Source organism: Heptranchias perlo, chromosome 12 (assembly GCF_035084215.1).
Source record: "Heptranchias perlo isolate sHepPer1 chromosome 12, sHepPer1.hap1, whole genome shotgun sequence".
NCBI lineage: Eukaryota > Metazoa > Chordata > Chondrichthyes > Hexanchiformes > Hexanchidae > Heptranchias > Heptranchias perlo.
This window is the reverse complement of record NC_090336.1, coordinates 3,520,192-3,532,936: the sequence shown is the minus strand read 5'-3', so window position 1 is coordinate 3,532,936 and position 12,745 is coordinate 3,520,192. Positions and strand designations below refer to the sequence as shown.

Below are 12,745 nucleotides of genomic sequence, written 5' to 3'. Positions count from 1 at the left end.
GGGATAGGAGTTGTAGTTGTAGGTGGGGTTGTGGTCGTAGTTGGAGGGGTTCCTGACGATGTCGTTGAAATTGGAGATGTGGTTGAATGTGGAGTTGAGGAGCTAGTTGGTGGGATTGGAGTTGTGGTTGTTGTTGGAGGGGTTTTTGTGGTTGTGGATGTAGTTGAAGGTGGAGATGTGGTTGAATGGGGAGTTGTGGTTGAATGTGGCGTGGTGGAGATGGGTGGTGAGCTTGGAGTTGTAGTTGTAGGTGGGGTTGTGGTCGTAGTTGGAGGGGTTCCTGTTGATGTCGTTGAAGGTGGAGAGGTGGTTGAATGTGGAGATGTGGAGCGAGTTGGTGGGATTGGAGTTGTGGTTGTTGTTGGAGGGGTTTTTGTAGTTGTGGATGTCGTTGTAGGTGGGAATGTGGTTGAGATCTCAGGTGTAGTTTCACTTGGTGGTACTGCTGTAACTGGGGTAGAGGTAACAATAGGTGGTGTAGCAGTTGCCATAGGAATTGTTGGTTCAGTTGTTTCTATTGTTTCAGTTGTGCAGATAGTAGTTGTAAAACTCTCTTTGGTTGTTATTGCTGTAGGGCTGGTGGTTATTGCAGTGGTACTGCTGGTGGGTAGGCTTCTAGTTATAGGTGGGGCTGTGGTCGTGGATGGAGTTGATGGTGGACGTATGGTTGACTGTGGAGTTGTGGTTCTAGTTGGTGGGGTTGAAGTTGTGGCTGTTGTTGGCGGGGTTTTTGTGGTTGTGGATGTAGTTGAAGGCGGAGAGGTGGTTGAATGTGGAGAAGTGGAGGGAGGTGGTGGGATTGGAGTTGTTGTCGTTGTTGACGGTGGGGTTGTGGTCGTAGTTGGAGGGGTTCCAGGCGATGTCGTTGAAATTGGAGATGTGGTTGAATGTGGAGTTGTGGAGATAGTTGGTGGGATTGGAGTTGTGGTTGTTGTTGGAGGGGTTTTTGTGGTTGTGGATGTAGTTGAAGGCGGAGAGGTGGTTGAATGTGGAGTAGTGGAGGGAGGTGGTGGGATTGGAGTTGTCGTTGGGGTTGTGGTCGTAGTTGAAGGGGTTCCTGATGATGTAGTTGAAATTGGAGATGTGGTTGAATGTGGAGTTGTGGAGCTAGTTGGTGGGAGTGGAGTTGTGGTTGTTGTTGGAGGGGTTTTTGTGGTTGTGGATGTAGTTGAAGGTAGAGATGTGGTTGAATGGGGAGTTTTGGTTGAATGTGGAGTAGTGGAGGTAGATGGTGGGATTGGAGTTGTCGTCGTGGTTGAAGGTGGGGATGTGGTCATAGTTGGAGGGGTTCCTGACGATGTAGTTGAAATTGGAGATGTGGTTGAATGTGGCGTTGTGGAGATAGTTGGTGAGATTGATGTTGTGCTTGTTGTTGGAGTGTGCTTTGTGGTTGTGGATGCAGTTGGAGGTGGAGAGGTGGTTGAATGGGGAGTTTTGGTTGAATGTGGAGTTGTGGAGCTAGCAGGTGGAATTGGAGTTGTGGTTGTTGTTGGAGGGGTTTTTGTGGTTGTGGATGTAGTTGAAGGTGGGGATGTGGTTGCGATCTCAGGTGTGGTTTCACTTGGTGGTACTGCTGTAACTGGGGTAGAGGTAACAATAGGTGGTGTAGCAGTTGCCGTAGGAATTGTTGGTTCAGTTGTTTCTATTGTTTCAGTTGTGCAGATAGTAGTTGTAAAACTCTCTTTGGTTGTTATTGCTGTAGGGCTGGTGGTTATTGCAGTGGTGCTGCTGGTGGGTAGGCTTCCAGTTGTAGGTGGGGCTGTGGTCGTGGATGGAGTTGATGGTGGACGTATGGTTGACCGTGGAGTTGTGGTTCTTGTTGGTGGGGTTGAAGTTGTGGCTGTTGTTGGCGGGGTTTTTGTGGTTGTAGATGTTGTTGAAGGCGGAGAGGTGGTTGAATGTGGAGAAGTGGAGGGAGGTGGTGGGATTGGAGTTGTTGTCGTGGTTGACGGTGGGGATGTGGTCGTAGTTGGAGGGGTTCCAGGCGATGTCGTTGAAGGTGGAGATGTGGTTGAAGGTGGAGAGGTGGTTGAATGTGGAGTTGTGGAGCTAGTTGGTGGGATTGAAGCTGTTGTTGTTGTTGGAGGGGTTTTTGTGGTTGTGGATGTAGTTGAAGGCGGAGAGGTGGTTGAATGTGGAGATGTGGAGGCGGGTGGTGGGATTAGAGTTGTCGTTGTGGTTGTCGGTGGGGTTGTGGTCGTAGTTGGAGGGGTTCCTGACGATGTCGTTGAAGGTGGAGAGGTGGTTGAATGTGGAGTTGTGGAGATAGTTGGTGGGATAGAAGTTGTGGTTGTTGTTGGAGGGGTTTTTGTGGTTGTGGATGTCGTTGAAGGTGGAGATGTGGTTGAATGGGGAGTTGTGGTTGAATGTGGCGTGGTGGAGGCGGGTGGTGGGATTGGAGTTGTGGTTGTCGGTGGGGTTGTGGTCGTAGTTGGAGGGGTTCCAGGCGATGTCGTTGAAATTGGAGATGTGGTTGAATGTGGAGTTGTGGAGCTAGTTGGTGGGATTGGAGTTGTGCTTGTTGTTGGAGGGGTTTTTGTGGTTGTGGATGTAGTTGAAGGCGGAGAGGTGGTTGAATGTGGAGTAGTGGAGGGAGGTGGTGGGATTGGAGTTGTCGTCGTGGTTGAAGGTGGGGATGTGGTCATAGTTGGAGGGGTTCCTGACGATGTAGTTGAAATTGGAGATGTGGTTGAATGTGGAGTTGTGGAGATAGTTGGTGGGATTGACGTTGTGCTTGTTGTTGGAGTGTGCTTTGTGGTTGTGGATGCAGTTGGAGGTGGAGATGTGGTTGAATGGGGAGTTTTGGTTGAATGTGGAGTTGTGGTGCTAGTAGGTGGAATTGGAGTTGTGGTTGTTGTTGGAGGGGTTTTTGTGGTTGTGGATGTAGTTGTAGGTGGGGATGTCGTTGGGATCTCAGGTGTGGTTTCACTTGGTGGTACTGCTGTAACTGGGGTAGAGGTAACAATAGGTGGTGTAGCAGCTGCCGTAGGAATTGTTGGTTCAGTTGTTTCTATTGTTTCAGTTGTGCAGATAGTAGTTGTAAAACTCTCTTTGGTTGTTATTGCTGTCGGGCTGGTGGTTATTGCAGTGGTGCTGCTGGTGGGTGGGCTTCCAGTTGTAGGTGGGGCTGTGGTCGTGGATGGAGTTGATGGTGGACGTATGGTTGACTGTGGAGTTGTGGTTCTAGTTGGTGGGGTTGAAGTTGTGGTTGTTGTTGACGGGATTTTTGTGGTTGTAGATGTAGTTGAAGGCGGAGAGGTGGTTGAATGTGGAGAAGTCGAGGGAAGTGGTGGGATAGGAGTTGTCGTCGTGGTTGACGGTGGGGATGTGGTCGTAGTTGGAGGGGTTCCAGGCGATGTCGTTGAAATTGGAGATGTGGTTGAAGGTGGAGTTGTGGAGATAGTTGGTGGGATTGATGTTGTTGTTGGAGGGGTTTTTGTGGTTGTGGATGTAGTTGAAGGCGGAGAGGTGGTTGAATGTGGAGTAGTGGAGGTAGGTGGTGGGATTGGAGTTGTCGTTGTGGTTGTCGGTGGGGTTGTGGTCATAGTTGGAGGGGTTCCTGATGATGTCGTTGAAATTGGAGATGTGGTTGAATGTGGAGTTGTGGAGCTAGTTGGTGGGATAGAAGTTGTGGTTGTTGTTGGAGGGGTTTTTGTGGTTGTGGATGTAGTTGAAGGTGGAGATGTGGTTGAATGTGGAGTTGTGGAGATAGTTGGTGGGATTGATGTCGTGGTTGTTGTTGGAGTGCGTTTTGTGGTTGTGGATCTGGTTGAAGGTGGAGATGTGGTTGAATGTGGAGTAGTGGAGGGAGGTGGTGGGATTGGAGTTGTCGTTGTGGTTGTCGTTGGGGTTGTGGTCGTAGTTGAAGGGGTTCCTGATGATGTCGTTGAAATTGGAGATGTGGTTGAATGTGGAGTTGTGGAGATAGTTGGTGGGAGTGGAGTTGTGGTTGTTGTTGGAGGGGTTTTTGTGGTTGTGGATGTAGTTGAAGGTAGAGATGTGGTTGAATGGGGAGTTTTGGTTGAATGTGGAGTAGTGGAGGTAGATGGTGGGATTGGAGTTGTCGTCGTGGTTGAAGGTGGGGATGTGGTCATAGTTGGAGGGGTTCCTGACGATGTAGTTGACATTGGAGATGTGGTTGAATGTGGAGTTGTGGAGATAGTTGGTGAGATTGATGTTGTGCTTGTTGTTAGAGTGTGCTTTGTGGTTGTGGATGCAGTTGGAGGTGGAGAGGTGGTTGAATGGGGAGTTTTGGTTGAATGTGGAGTTGTGGAGCTAGCAGGTGGAATTGGAGTTGTGGTTGTTGTTGGAGGGGTTTTTGTAGTTGTGGATGTAGTTGAAGGTGGGGATGTGGTTGGGATCTCAGGTGTGGTTTCACTTGGTGGTACTGCTGTAACTGGGGTAGAGGTAAGAATAGGTGGTGTAGCAGCTGCCGTAGGAATTGTTGGTTCAGTTGTTTCTATTGTTTCAGTTGTGCAGATAGTAGTTGTAAAACTCTCTTTGGTTGTTATTGCTGTAGGGCTGGTGGTTATTGCAGTGGTGCTGCTGGTGGGTGGGCTTCCAGTTGTAGGTGGGGCTGTGGTCGTGGATGGAGTTGATGGTGGACGTATGGTTGACTGTGGAGTTGTGGTTCTAGTTGGTGGGGTTGAAGTTGTGGTTGTTGTTGACGGGGTTTTTGTGGTTGTAGATGTAGTTGAAGGCGGAGAGGTGGTTGAATGTGGAGTAGTGGAGGGAGGTGGTGGGATTGGAGTTGTCGTCGTGGTTGAAGGTGGGGATGTGGTCGTAGTTGGAGGGGTTCCTGACGATGTAGTTGAAATTGGAGATGTGGTTGAATGTGGAGTTGTGGAGATAGTTGGTGGGATTGATGTTGTGCTTGTTGTTGGAGTGTGCTTTGTGGTTGTGGATGCAGTTGGAGGTGGAGATATGGTTGAATGGGTAGATGTGGTTGAATGTGGAGTTGTGGTGCTAGTAGGTGGAATTGGAGTTGTGGTTGTTGTTGGAGGGGTTTTTGTGGATGTGGATGTAGTTGAAGGTGGGGATGTCGTTGGGATCTCAGGTGTGGTTTCACTTGGTGGTACTGCTGTAACTGGGGTAGAGGTAAGAATAGGTGGTGTAGCAGCTGCCGTAGGAATTGTTGGTTCAGTTGTTTCTATTGTTTCAGTTGTGCAGATAGTAGTTGTAAAACTCTCTTTGGTTGTTATTGCTGTAGGGCTGGTGGTTATTGCAGTGGTGCTGCTGGTGGGTGGGCTTCCAGTTGTAGGTGGGGCTGTGGTCGTGGATGGAGTTGATGGTGGACGTATGGTTGACTGTGGAGTTGTGGTTCTAGTTGGTGGGGTTGAAGTTGTGGTTGTTGTTGACGGGGTTTTTGTGGTTGTAGATGTAGTTGAAGGCGGAGAGGTGGTTGAATGTGGAGAAGTCGAGGGAAGTGGTGGGATAGGAGTTGTCGTCGTGGTTGACGGTGGGGATGTGGTCGTAGTTGGAGGGGTTCCAGGCGATGTCGTTGAAATTGGAGATGTGGTTGAAGGTGGAGTTGTGGAGCTAGTTGGTGGGATTGATGTTGTTGTTGGAGGGGTTTTTGTGGTTGTGGATGTAGTTGAAGGCGGAGAGGTGGTTGAATGTGGAGTAGTGGAGGTAGGTGGTGGGATTGGAGATGTCGTTGTGGTTGTCGTTGGGGTTGTGGTCGTAGTTGGAGGGGTTCCTGTCGATGTCGTTGAAGGTGGAGAGGTGGTTGAATGTGGAGATGTGGTTGAATGTGGAGATGTGGAGCTAGTTGGTGGGATTGGAGTTGTGGTTGTTGTTGGAGGGGTTTTTGTGGATGTGGATGTAGTTGTAGGTGGGGATGTGGTTGAGATCTCAGGTGTGGTTTCACTTGGTGGTACTGCTGTAACTGGGGTAGAGGTAAGAATAGGTGGTGTAGCAGTTGCCGTAGAAATTGTTGGTTCAGTTGTTTCTATTGTTTCAGTTGTGCGGATAGTAGTTGTAAAACTCTCTTTGGTTGTTATTGCTGTAGGGCTAGTGGTTATTGCAGTGGTACTGCTGGTGGGTGGGCTTCTAGTTGTAGGTGGGGCTGTGGTCGTGGATGGAGTTGATGGTGGACGTATGGTTGACTGTGGAGTTGTGGTTCTAGTTGGTGGGGTTGAAGTTGTGGTTGTTGTTGACGGGGTTTTTGTGGTTGTAGATGTAGTTGAAGGCGGAGAGGTGGTTGAATGTGGAGAAGTCGAGGGAAGTGGTGGGATAGGAGTTGTCGTCGTGGTTGACGGTGGGGATGTGGTCGTAGTTGGAGGGGTTCCAGGCGATGTCGTTGAAATTGGAGATGTGGTTGAAGGTGGAGTTGTGGAGCTAGTTGGTGGGATTGATGTTGTTGTTGGAGGGGTTTTTGTGGTTGTGGATGTAGTTGAAGGCGGAGAGGTGGTTGAATGTGGAGTAGTGGAGGTAGGTGGTGGGATTGGAGTTGTCGTTGTGGTTGTCGGTGGGGTTGTGGTCATAGTTGGAGGGGTTCCTGATGATGTCGTTGAAATTGGAGATGTGGTTGAATGTGGAGTTGTGGAGCTAGTTGGTGGGATAGAAGTTGTGGTTGTTGTTGGAGGGGTTTTTGTGGTTGTGGATGTAGTTGTAGGTGGGGATGTGGTTGAGATCTCAGGTGTGGTTTCACTTGGTGGTACTGCTGTAACTGGGGTAGAGGTAAGAATAGGTGGTGTAGCAGTTGCCGTAGAAATTGTTGGTTCAGTTGTTTCTATTGTTTCAGTTGTGCGGATAGTAGTTGTAAAACTCTCTTTGGTTGTTATTGCTGTAGGGCTAGTGGTTATTGCAGTGGTACTGCTGGTGGGTGGGCTTCTAGTTGTAGGTGGGGCTGTGGTCGTGGATGAAGTTGATGGTGGACGTATGGTTGACCGTGGAGTTGTGATTCTAGTTGGTGGGGTTGAAGTTGTCGTTGTTGTTGTCAGGGTTTTTGTGGCTGTGGATGTAGTTGACGGCGGAGAGGTGGTTGAATGTGGAGTAGTGGAGGGAGGTGGTGGGATTGGAGTTGTCGTCATGGTTGAAGGTGGGGATGTGGTCATAGTTGGAGGGGTTCCTGACGATGTAGTTGAAATTGGAGATGTGGTTGAATGTGGAGTGGTGGAGATAGTTGGTGGGATTGATGTTGTGCTTGTTGTTGGAGTGTGCTTTGTGGTTGTGGATGCAGTTGAAGGTGGAGAGGTGGTTGAAGGTGGAGTTGTGGTTGAAGGTGGAGAGGTGGTTGAAGGTGGAGAGGTGGTTGAATGTGGAGTTGTGGAGCTGGTTGGTGGGAGTGGAGTTGTGGTTGTTGTTGGAGGGGTTTTTGTGGTTGTGGATGTAGTTGTAGGTGGGGATGTCGTTGAGATCTCAGGTGTGGTTTCACTTGGTGGTACTGCTGTAACTGGGGTAGAGGTAACAATAGGTGGTGTAGCAGCTGCCGTCGGAATTGTTGGTTCAGTTGTTTTTATTGTTTCAGTTGTGCAGACAGTAGTTGTAAAACTCTCTTTGGTTGTTATTGCTATGGGGCTGGTGGTTATTGCCGTAGTACTGTTGCTGGGTGGGCTTCCAGTTGTAGGTGGGGCTGTGGTCGTGGATGGAGTTGATGGTGGAGGTATGGTTGACTGTGGAGTTGTGGTTCTAGTTGGTGGGGTTGAAATTGTGGCTTTTGTTGGCGGGGTTTTTGTGGTTGTGGATGTAGTTGAAGGCGGAGAGGTGGTTGAATGTGGAGTAGTGGAGGGAGGTGGTGGGATTGGAGTTGTCGTCGTGGTTGACGGTGGGGTTGCGGTCGTAGTTGGAGGGGTTCCAGGCGATGTCGTTGAAATTGGAGATGTGGTTGAATGTGGAGTTGTGGAGATAGTTGGTGGGGTTGATGTCGTGGTTGTTGTTGGAGTGTGCTTTGTGGTTGTGGATGTCGTTGAAGGTGGAGATGTGGTTGAATGTGGAGTTGTGGTTGAATGTGGCGTGGTGGAGGCGGGTGGTGGGATTGGAGTTGTAGTTGTAGGTGGGGTTGTGGTCGTCGTTGGAGGGGTTCCTGTCGATGTCGTTGAAGGTGGAGAGGTGGTTGAATGTGGAGTTGTGGAGCTGGTTGGTGGGAGTGGAGTTATGGTTGTTGTTGGAGGGTTTTTTGTGGTTGTGGATGTAGTTGTAGGTGGGGATGTGGTTGAGATCTCAGGTGTGGTTTTACTTGGTGGTACTGCTGTAACTGGGGTAGAGGTAACAATAGGTGGTATACCAGTTGCCGTAGAAATTGTTGGTTCAGTTGTTTCTATTGTTTCAGTTGTGCAGATAGTAGTTGTAAAACTCTCTTTGGTTGTTATTGCTGTAGGGCTGGTGGTTATTGCAGTGGTGCTGCTGGTGGGTGGGCCTCCAGTTGTAGGTGGGGCTGTGGTCGTGGATGGAGTTGATGGTGGACGTATGGTTGACCGTGGAGTTGTGCTTCTTGTTGGTGGTGTTGAAGTTGTAGTTGTTGTTGGCGGGGTTTTTGTGGTTGTGGATGTAGTTGATGGCGGAGAGGTGGTTGAATGTGGAGTAGTGGAGGTCGGTGGTGGGATTGGAGTTGTCGTCGTGGTTGAAGGTGGGGATGTGGTCGTAGTTGGAGGGGTTCCTGACGATGTAGTTGACATTGGAGATGTGGTTGAATGTGGAGTTGTGGATATAGTTGGTGGGATTGATGTTGTGATTGTTGTTGGAGTGTGCTTTGTTGTTGTGGATGCAGTTGAAGGTGGAGATGTGGTTGAATGTGGAGATGTGGAGCTCGTTGTTGGGATTGGAGTTGTTGTTGTTGGAGGGGTTTTTGTGGTTGTGGATGTCGTTGAAGGTGGAGAAGATGTGGTTGAATGTGGCCTGGTGGAGGCGGGTGGTTGGATTGGAGTTGTAGTTGTCGGAAGGGTTGTGGTCGTAGTTGGAGGGGTTCCTGTCGATGTGGTTGAATGTGGAGATGTGGAGCTCGTTGGTGGGAGTGGAGTTGTGGTTGTTGTTGGAGGGGTTTTTGTGGTTGTGGATGTCATTGTCGGTGGGGATGTGGTTGAGATCTCAGGTGTGGTTTTACTTGGTGGTACTGCTGTAACTGGGGTAGAGGTAACAATAGGTGGTGTAGCAGTTCCCGTAGAAATTGTTGGTTCAGTTGTTTCTATTGTTTCAGTTGTGCGGATAGTAGTTGTAAAACTCTCTTTGGTTGTTATTGCTGTAGGGCTAGTGGTTATTGCAGTGGTACTGCTGGTGGGTAGGCTTCTAGTTGCAGGTGGGGCTGTGGTCGTGGATGAAGTTGATGGTGGACGTATGGTTGATCGTGGCGTTGTAGTTTTAGTTGGTGGGGTTGAAGTTGTCGTTGTTGGCGGGGCTTTTGTGGTTGTGGATGTAGTTGAAGGCGGAGAGGTGGTTGACTGTGGAGTTGTGGTTTTAGTTGGTGGGATTGGAGTTGTTGTAGTCGTTGTGGGTGGGGTTGTGGTCGTAGTTGGAGGGGTTCCTGATGATGTAGTTGAAATTGGAGATGTGGTTGAACGAGGAGATGTGGAGATAGTTGGTGGGGTTGATGTTGTGCTTGTTGTTGGAGTGCGTTTTGTGGTTGTGGATGTCGTTGAAGGTGGAGATGTGGTTGAATGGGGAGTTGTGGTTGAATGTGGCCTGGTGGAGGTGGGTGGTGGGATTGGAGTTGTAGTTGTAGGTGGGGTTGTAGTCGTAGTTGGAGGGGTTCCGGTCGATGTTGTTGAAGGTGAAGAGGTGGTTGAATGTGGAGATGTTGAGCTAGTTGGTGGGATTGGAGTTGTGGTTGTTGTTGGAGAGGTTTTTGTGGATGTGGATGTAGTTGAAGGTGGGGATGTGGTTGGGATCTCAGGTGTGGTTTCACTTGGTGGTACTGCTGTAACTGGGGTAGAGGTAACAATAGGTGGTGTAGCAGCTGCCGTAGGAATTGTTGGTTCAGTTGTTTCTATTGTTTCAGTTGTGCAGATAGTTGTAGTAAAACTCTCTTTGGTTGTTGTTGCTGTAGGGCTGGTGGTTATTGCAGTGGTACTGCTGGTGGGTGGGCTTCCAGTTGTAGGTGGGGCTGTGGTCGTCGATGGAGTTGATGGTGGAGGTATGGTTGACTGTGGTGTTGTGGTTCTAGTTGGTGGGGTTGAAGTTGTGCTTGTTGTTGGCGGGGTTTTTGTGGTTGTGGATGTAGTTGAAGGCGGAGAGGTGGTTGAATGTGGAGATGTGGAGGTAAGTGGTGGGATTGGAGTTGTCGTCGTGGTTGTAGGTGGGGTTGTGGTCGTAGTTGGAGGGGTTCCTGACGATGTAGTTGAAATTGGAGATGTGGTTGAATGTGGAGTTGTGGAGCTGGTTGGTGGGATTGGAGTTGTGTTTGTTGTTGGAGGGGTTTTTGTGGTTGTGGATGTAGTTGAAGGTGGAGATGTGGTTGAATGGGGAGTTGTGGTTGAATGTGGCGTGGTGGAGGCGGGTGGTGAGATTGTAGTTGTAGTTGTAGGTGGGGTTGTGGTCGTAGTTGGAGGGGTTCCTGTCGATGTCGTTGAAGGTGGAGAGGTGGTTGAATGTGGAGATGTGGAGCTAGTTGGTGGGATTGGAGTTATGGTTGTTGTTGGAGGGGTTTTTGTGGTTGTGGATGTAGTCGACGGTGTGGATGTGGTTGGGATCTCAGGTGTGGTTTCACTTGGTGGTACTGCTGTAACTGGGGTAGAGGTAACAATAGGTGGTGTACCAGTTGCCGTAGGAATTGTTGGTTCAGTTGTTTCTATTGTTTCAGTTGTGCAGATAGTAGTTGTAAAACTCTCTTTGCTTGTTGCTGTAGGGCTGGTGGTTATTGCAGTGGTACTGCTGGTGGGTGGGCTTCCAGTTGTAGGTGGGGCTATGGTCGTGGATGGAGTTGCTGGTGGAGGTATGGTTGACTGTGGAGTTGTGGTTCTAGTTGGTGGGGTGGAAGTTGTGGTTGTTGTTGGCGGGGTTTTTGTGGTTGTGGGTGTAGTTGAAGGCGGAGAGGTGGTTGAATGTGGAGTGGTGGAGGTAGATGGTGGGATTGGAGATGTCGTTGTGGTTGAAGGTGGGGTTGTGGTCGTAGTTGGAGGGGTTCCTGATGATGTAGTTGAAATTGGAGATGTGGTTGAATGAGGAGATGTGGAGATAGTTGGTGGGATTGATGTTGTGCTTGTTGTTGGAGTGCGTTTTGTGGTTGTGGATGTAGTTGAAGGTGGAGATGTGGTTGAATGGGGAGTTTTGGTTGAATGTGGCGTGTTGGAGGTGGGTGGTGGGATTGGAGTTGTAGTTGTAGGTGGGGTTGTAGTCGTAGTTGGAGAGGTTCCTGTCGATGTGGTTGAATGTGGAGAGGTGGTTGAATGTGGAGTTGTTGAGCTAGTTGGTGGGAGTGGAGTTGTGGTTGTTGTTGGAGGGTTTTTTGTGGTCGTGGATGTAGTTGACGGTGGAAATGTGGTTAAATGTGGAGTTGTGGAGCTAGTTGGTGGGAGTGGAGTTGTGGTTGTTGGTGTCGGTGTTTTTGTGGTTGTGGATGCAGTTGTAGGTGGGGATGTGGTTGAATGGGGAGTTGTGGTTGAATGTGGCGTGGTGGAGGCGGGTGGTGGGATTGGAGTTGTAGTTGTAGGTGGGGTTGTGGTCGTAGTTGGAGGGGTTCCAGTCGATGTCGTTGCAGGTGGAGAGGTGGTTAAATGGGGTGTTGTGGAGCTCGTTGGTGGGAGTGGAGTTGTGGTTGTCGGCGGGGTTGTGGTCGTAGTTGGAGGGGTTCCAGTCGATGTCGTTGTAGGTGGAGAGGTGGTTAAATGGGGTGTTGTGGAGCTCGTTGGTGGGAGTGGAGTTGTGGTTGTTGTTGGTGGGGTTTTTGTAGTTGTGGATGTAGTTGAAGGTGGGGATGTTGTTGGAATCTCAGGTGTGGTTTCACTTGGTGGTACTGCTGTAACTGGGGTAGAGGTGACAATAGGTGGTGTCGCAGTTGTCGTCGAAATTGTTGGTTCAGTTTTTTCTATTGTTTCAGTTGTGCAGAGTGTTGTTGTTACTGTACTTGTCTGTCCCAGTGCTGTTGTTGTGGGAGTTGCCAGTGAGCTGGTGGTAGTGGTTGGACCTTCACTTGGGATTGTAATTGGTGAAGATGTTTTTTGTGAGAGTGAAGTTGTGGGGATGGGTGTAGTCGATAGTTCAGGGGACGTTGTTGTAATTTGAGCTGTGGTAGTTGTTTGTTCAGGTGTCGTTGTAGGAGGTTGACATATGAAATCGCAGCAAAGCACCTGTATTTCATAGTCGTAGCATTTTTTGTTGAAAATTTGGTCCTTGTTTTTGCATATGAGCCCATTGGAGACATTGCAATACACTGTTTGTTCAAGGTCTTCAAGTTGTACATCTGGTGCATGTACGGCTCTGCACTCAATCTTGCTTGGAACATCACAGATTGCATGTCCGTGCTTCTTAATTTTATCATATGTTTCAAAATCACCTTCTTCATAACCAGAGTTAGGTTTGTCTATACTTATCCAGTTGGTCCATTCGCATTGTTCCACTATCACACAAGTAGCTGTGGGGAATTAAAAGACTTCCTGTGACAGATACAATGGTTTTACACTGGAATTGAAATCTAATATTTATATTCACTTCTGAAGATATTTAATGAAAAGTATCAACACAGATGCAAAACTTTATGTCATCACTACCATTAAGCTGGGACTGTAGAATTTAGGGAGAATGTATCCATCCATAAGCAAATGCTCTCTTTAACCAACCACTGCTATTAAAGGGGCACCCTGTTCACAAAAAA

The 12,745-nt window shown here is 48.9% G+C and overlaps 1 protein-coding gene across 1 annotated transcript in view; it reads right to left on the bottom strand.

The window, feature by feature from the left end:
* The window catches only part of LOC137328120 (mucin-2-like), a 101,365-nt gene that overhangs the window by 25,766 nt on the left and 62,854 nt on the right, over positions 1-12,745 (bottom strand). The window contains exons 27-36 of the mRNA XM_067994298.1: positions 11,213-12,505; positions 10,653-11,056; positions 10,121-10,539; positions 8,297-8,908; positions 7,768-8,026; positions 6,160-6,339; positions 3,749-4,275; positions 3,220-3,559; positions 1,679-2,049; positions 823-1,057 (exon numbers count right to left, since the gene is read on the bottom strand). Of these exons, the coding sequence (XP_067850399.1) occupies positions 823-1,057; positions 1,679-2,049; positions 3,220-3,559; positions 3,749-4,275; positions 6,160-6,339; positions 7,768-8,026; positions 8,297-8,908; positions 10,121-10,539; positions 10,653-11,056; positions 11,213-12,505 (4,640 nt within the window). The remainder of the gene's footprint in view (positions 1-822; positions 1,058-1,678; positions 2,050-3,219; positions 3,560-3,748; positions 4,276-6,159; positions 6,340-7,767; positions 8,027-8,296; positions 8,909-10,120; positions 10,540-10,652; positions 11,057-11,212; positions 12,506-12,745) is intronic.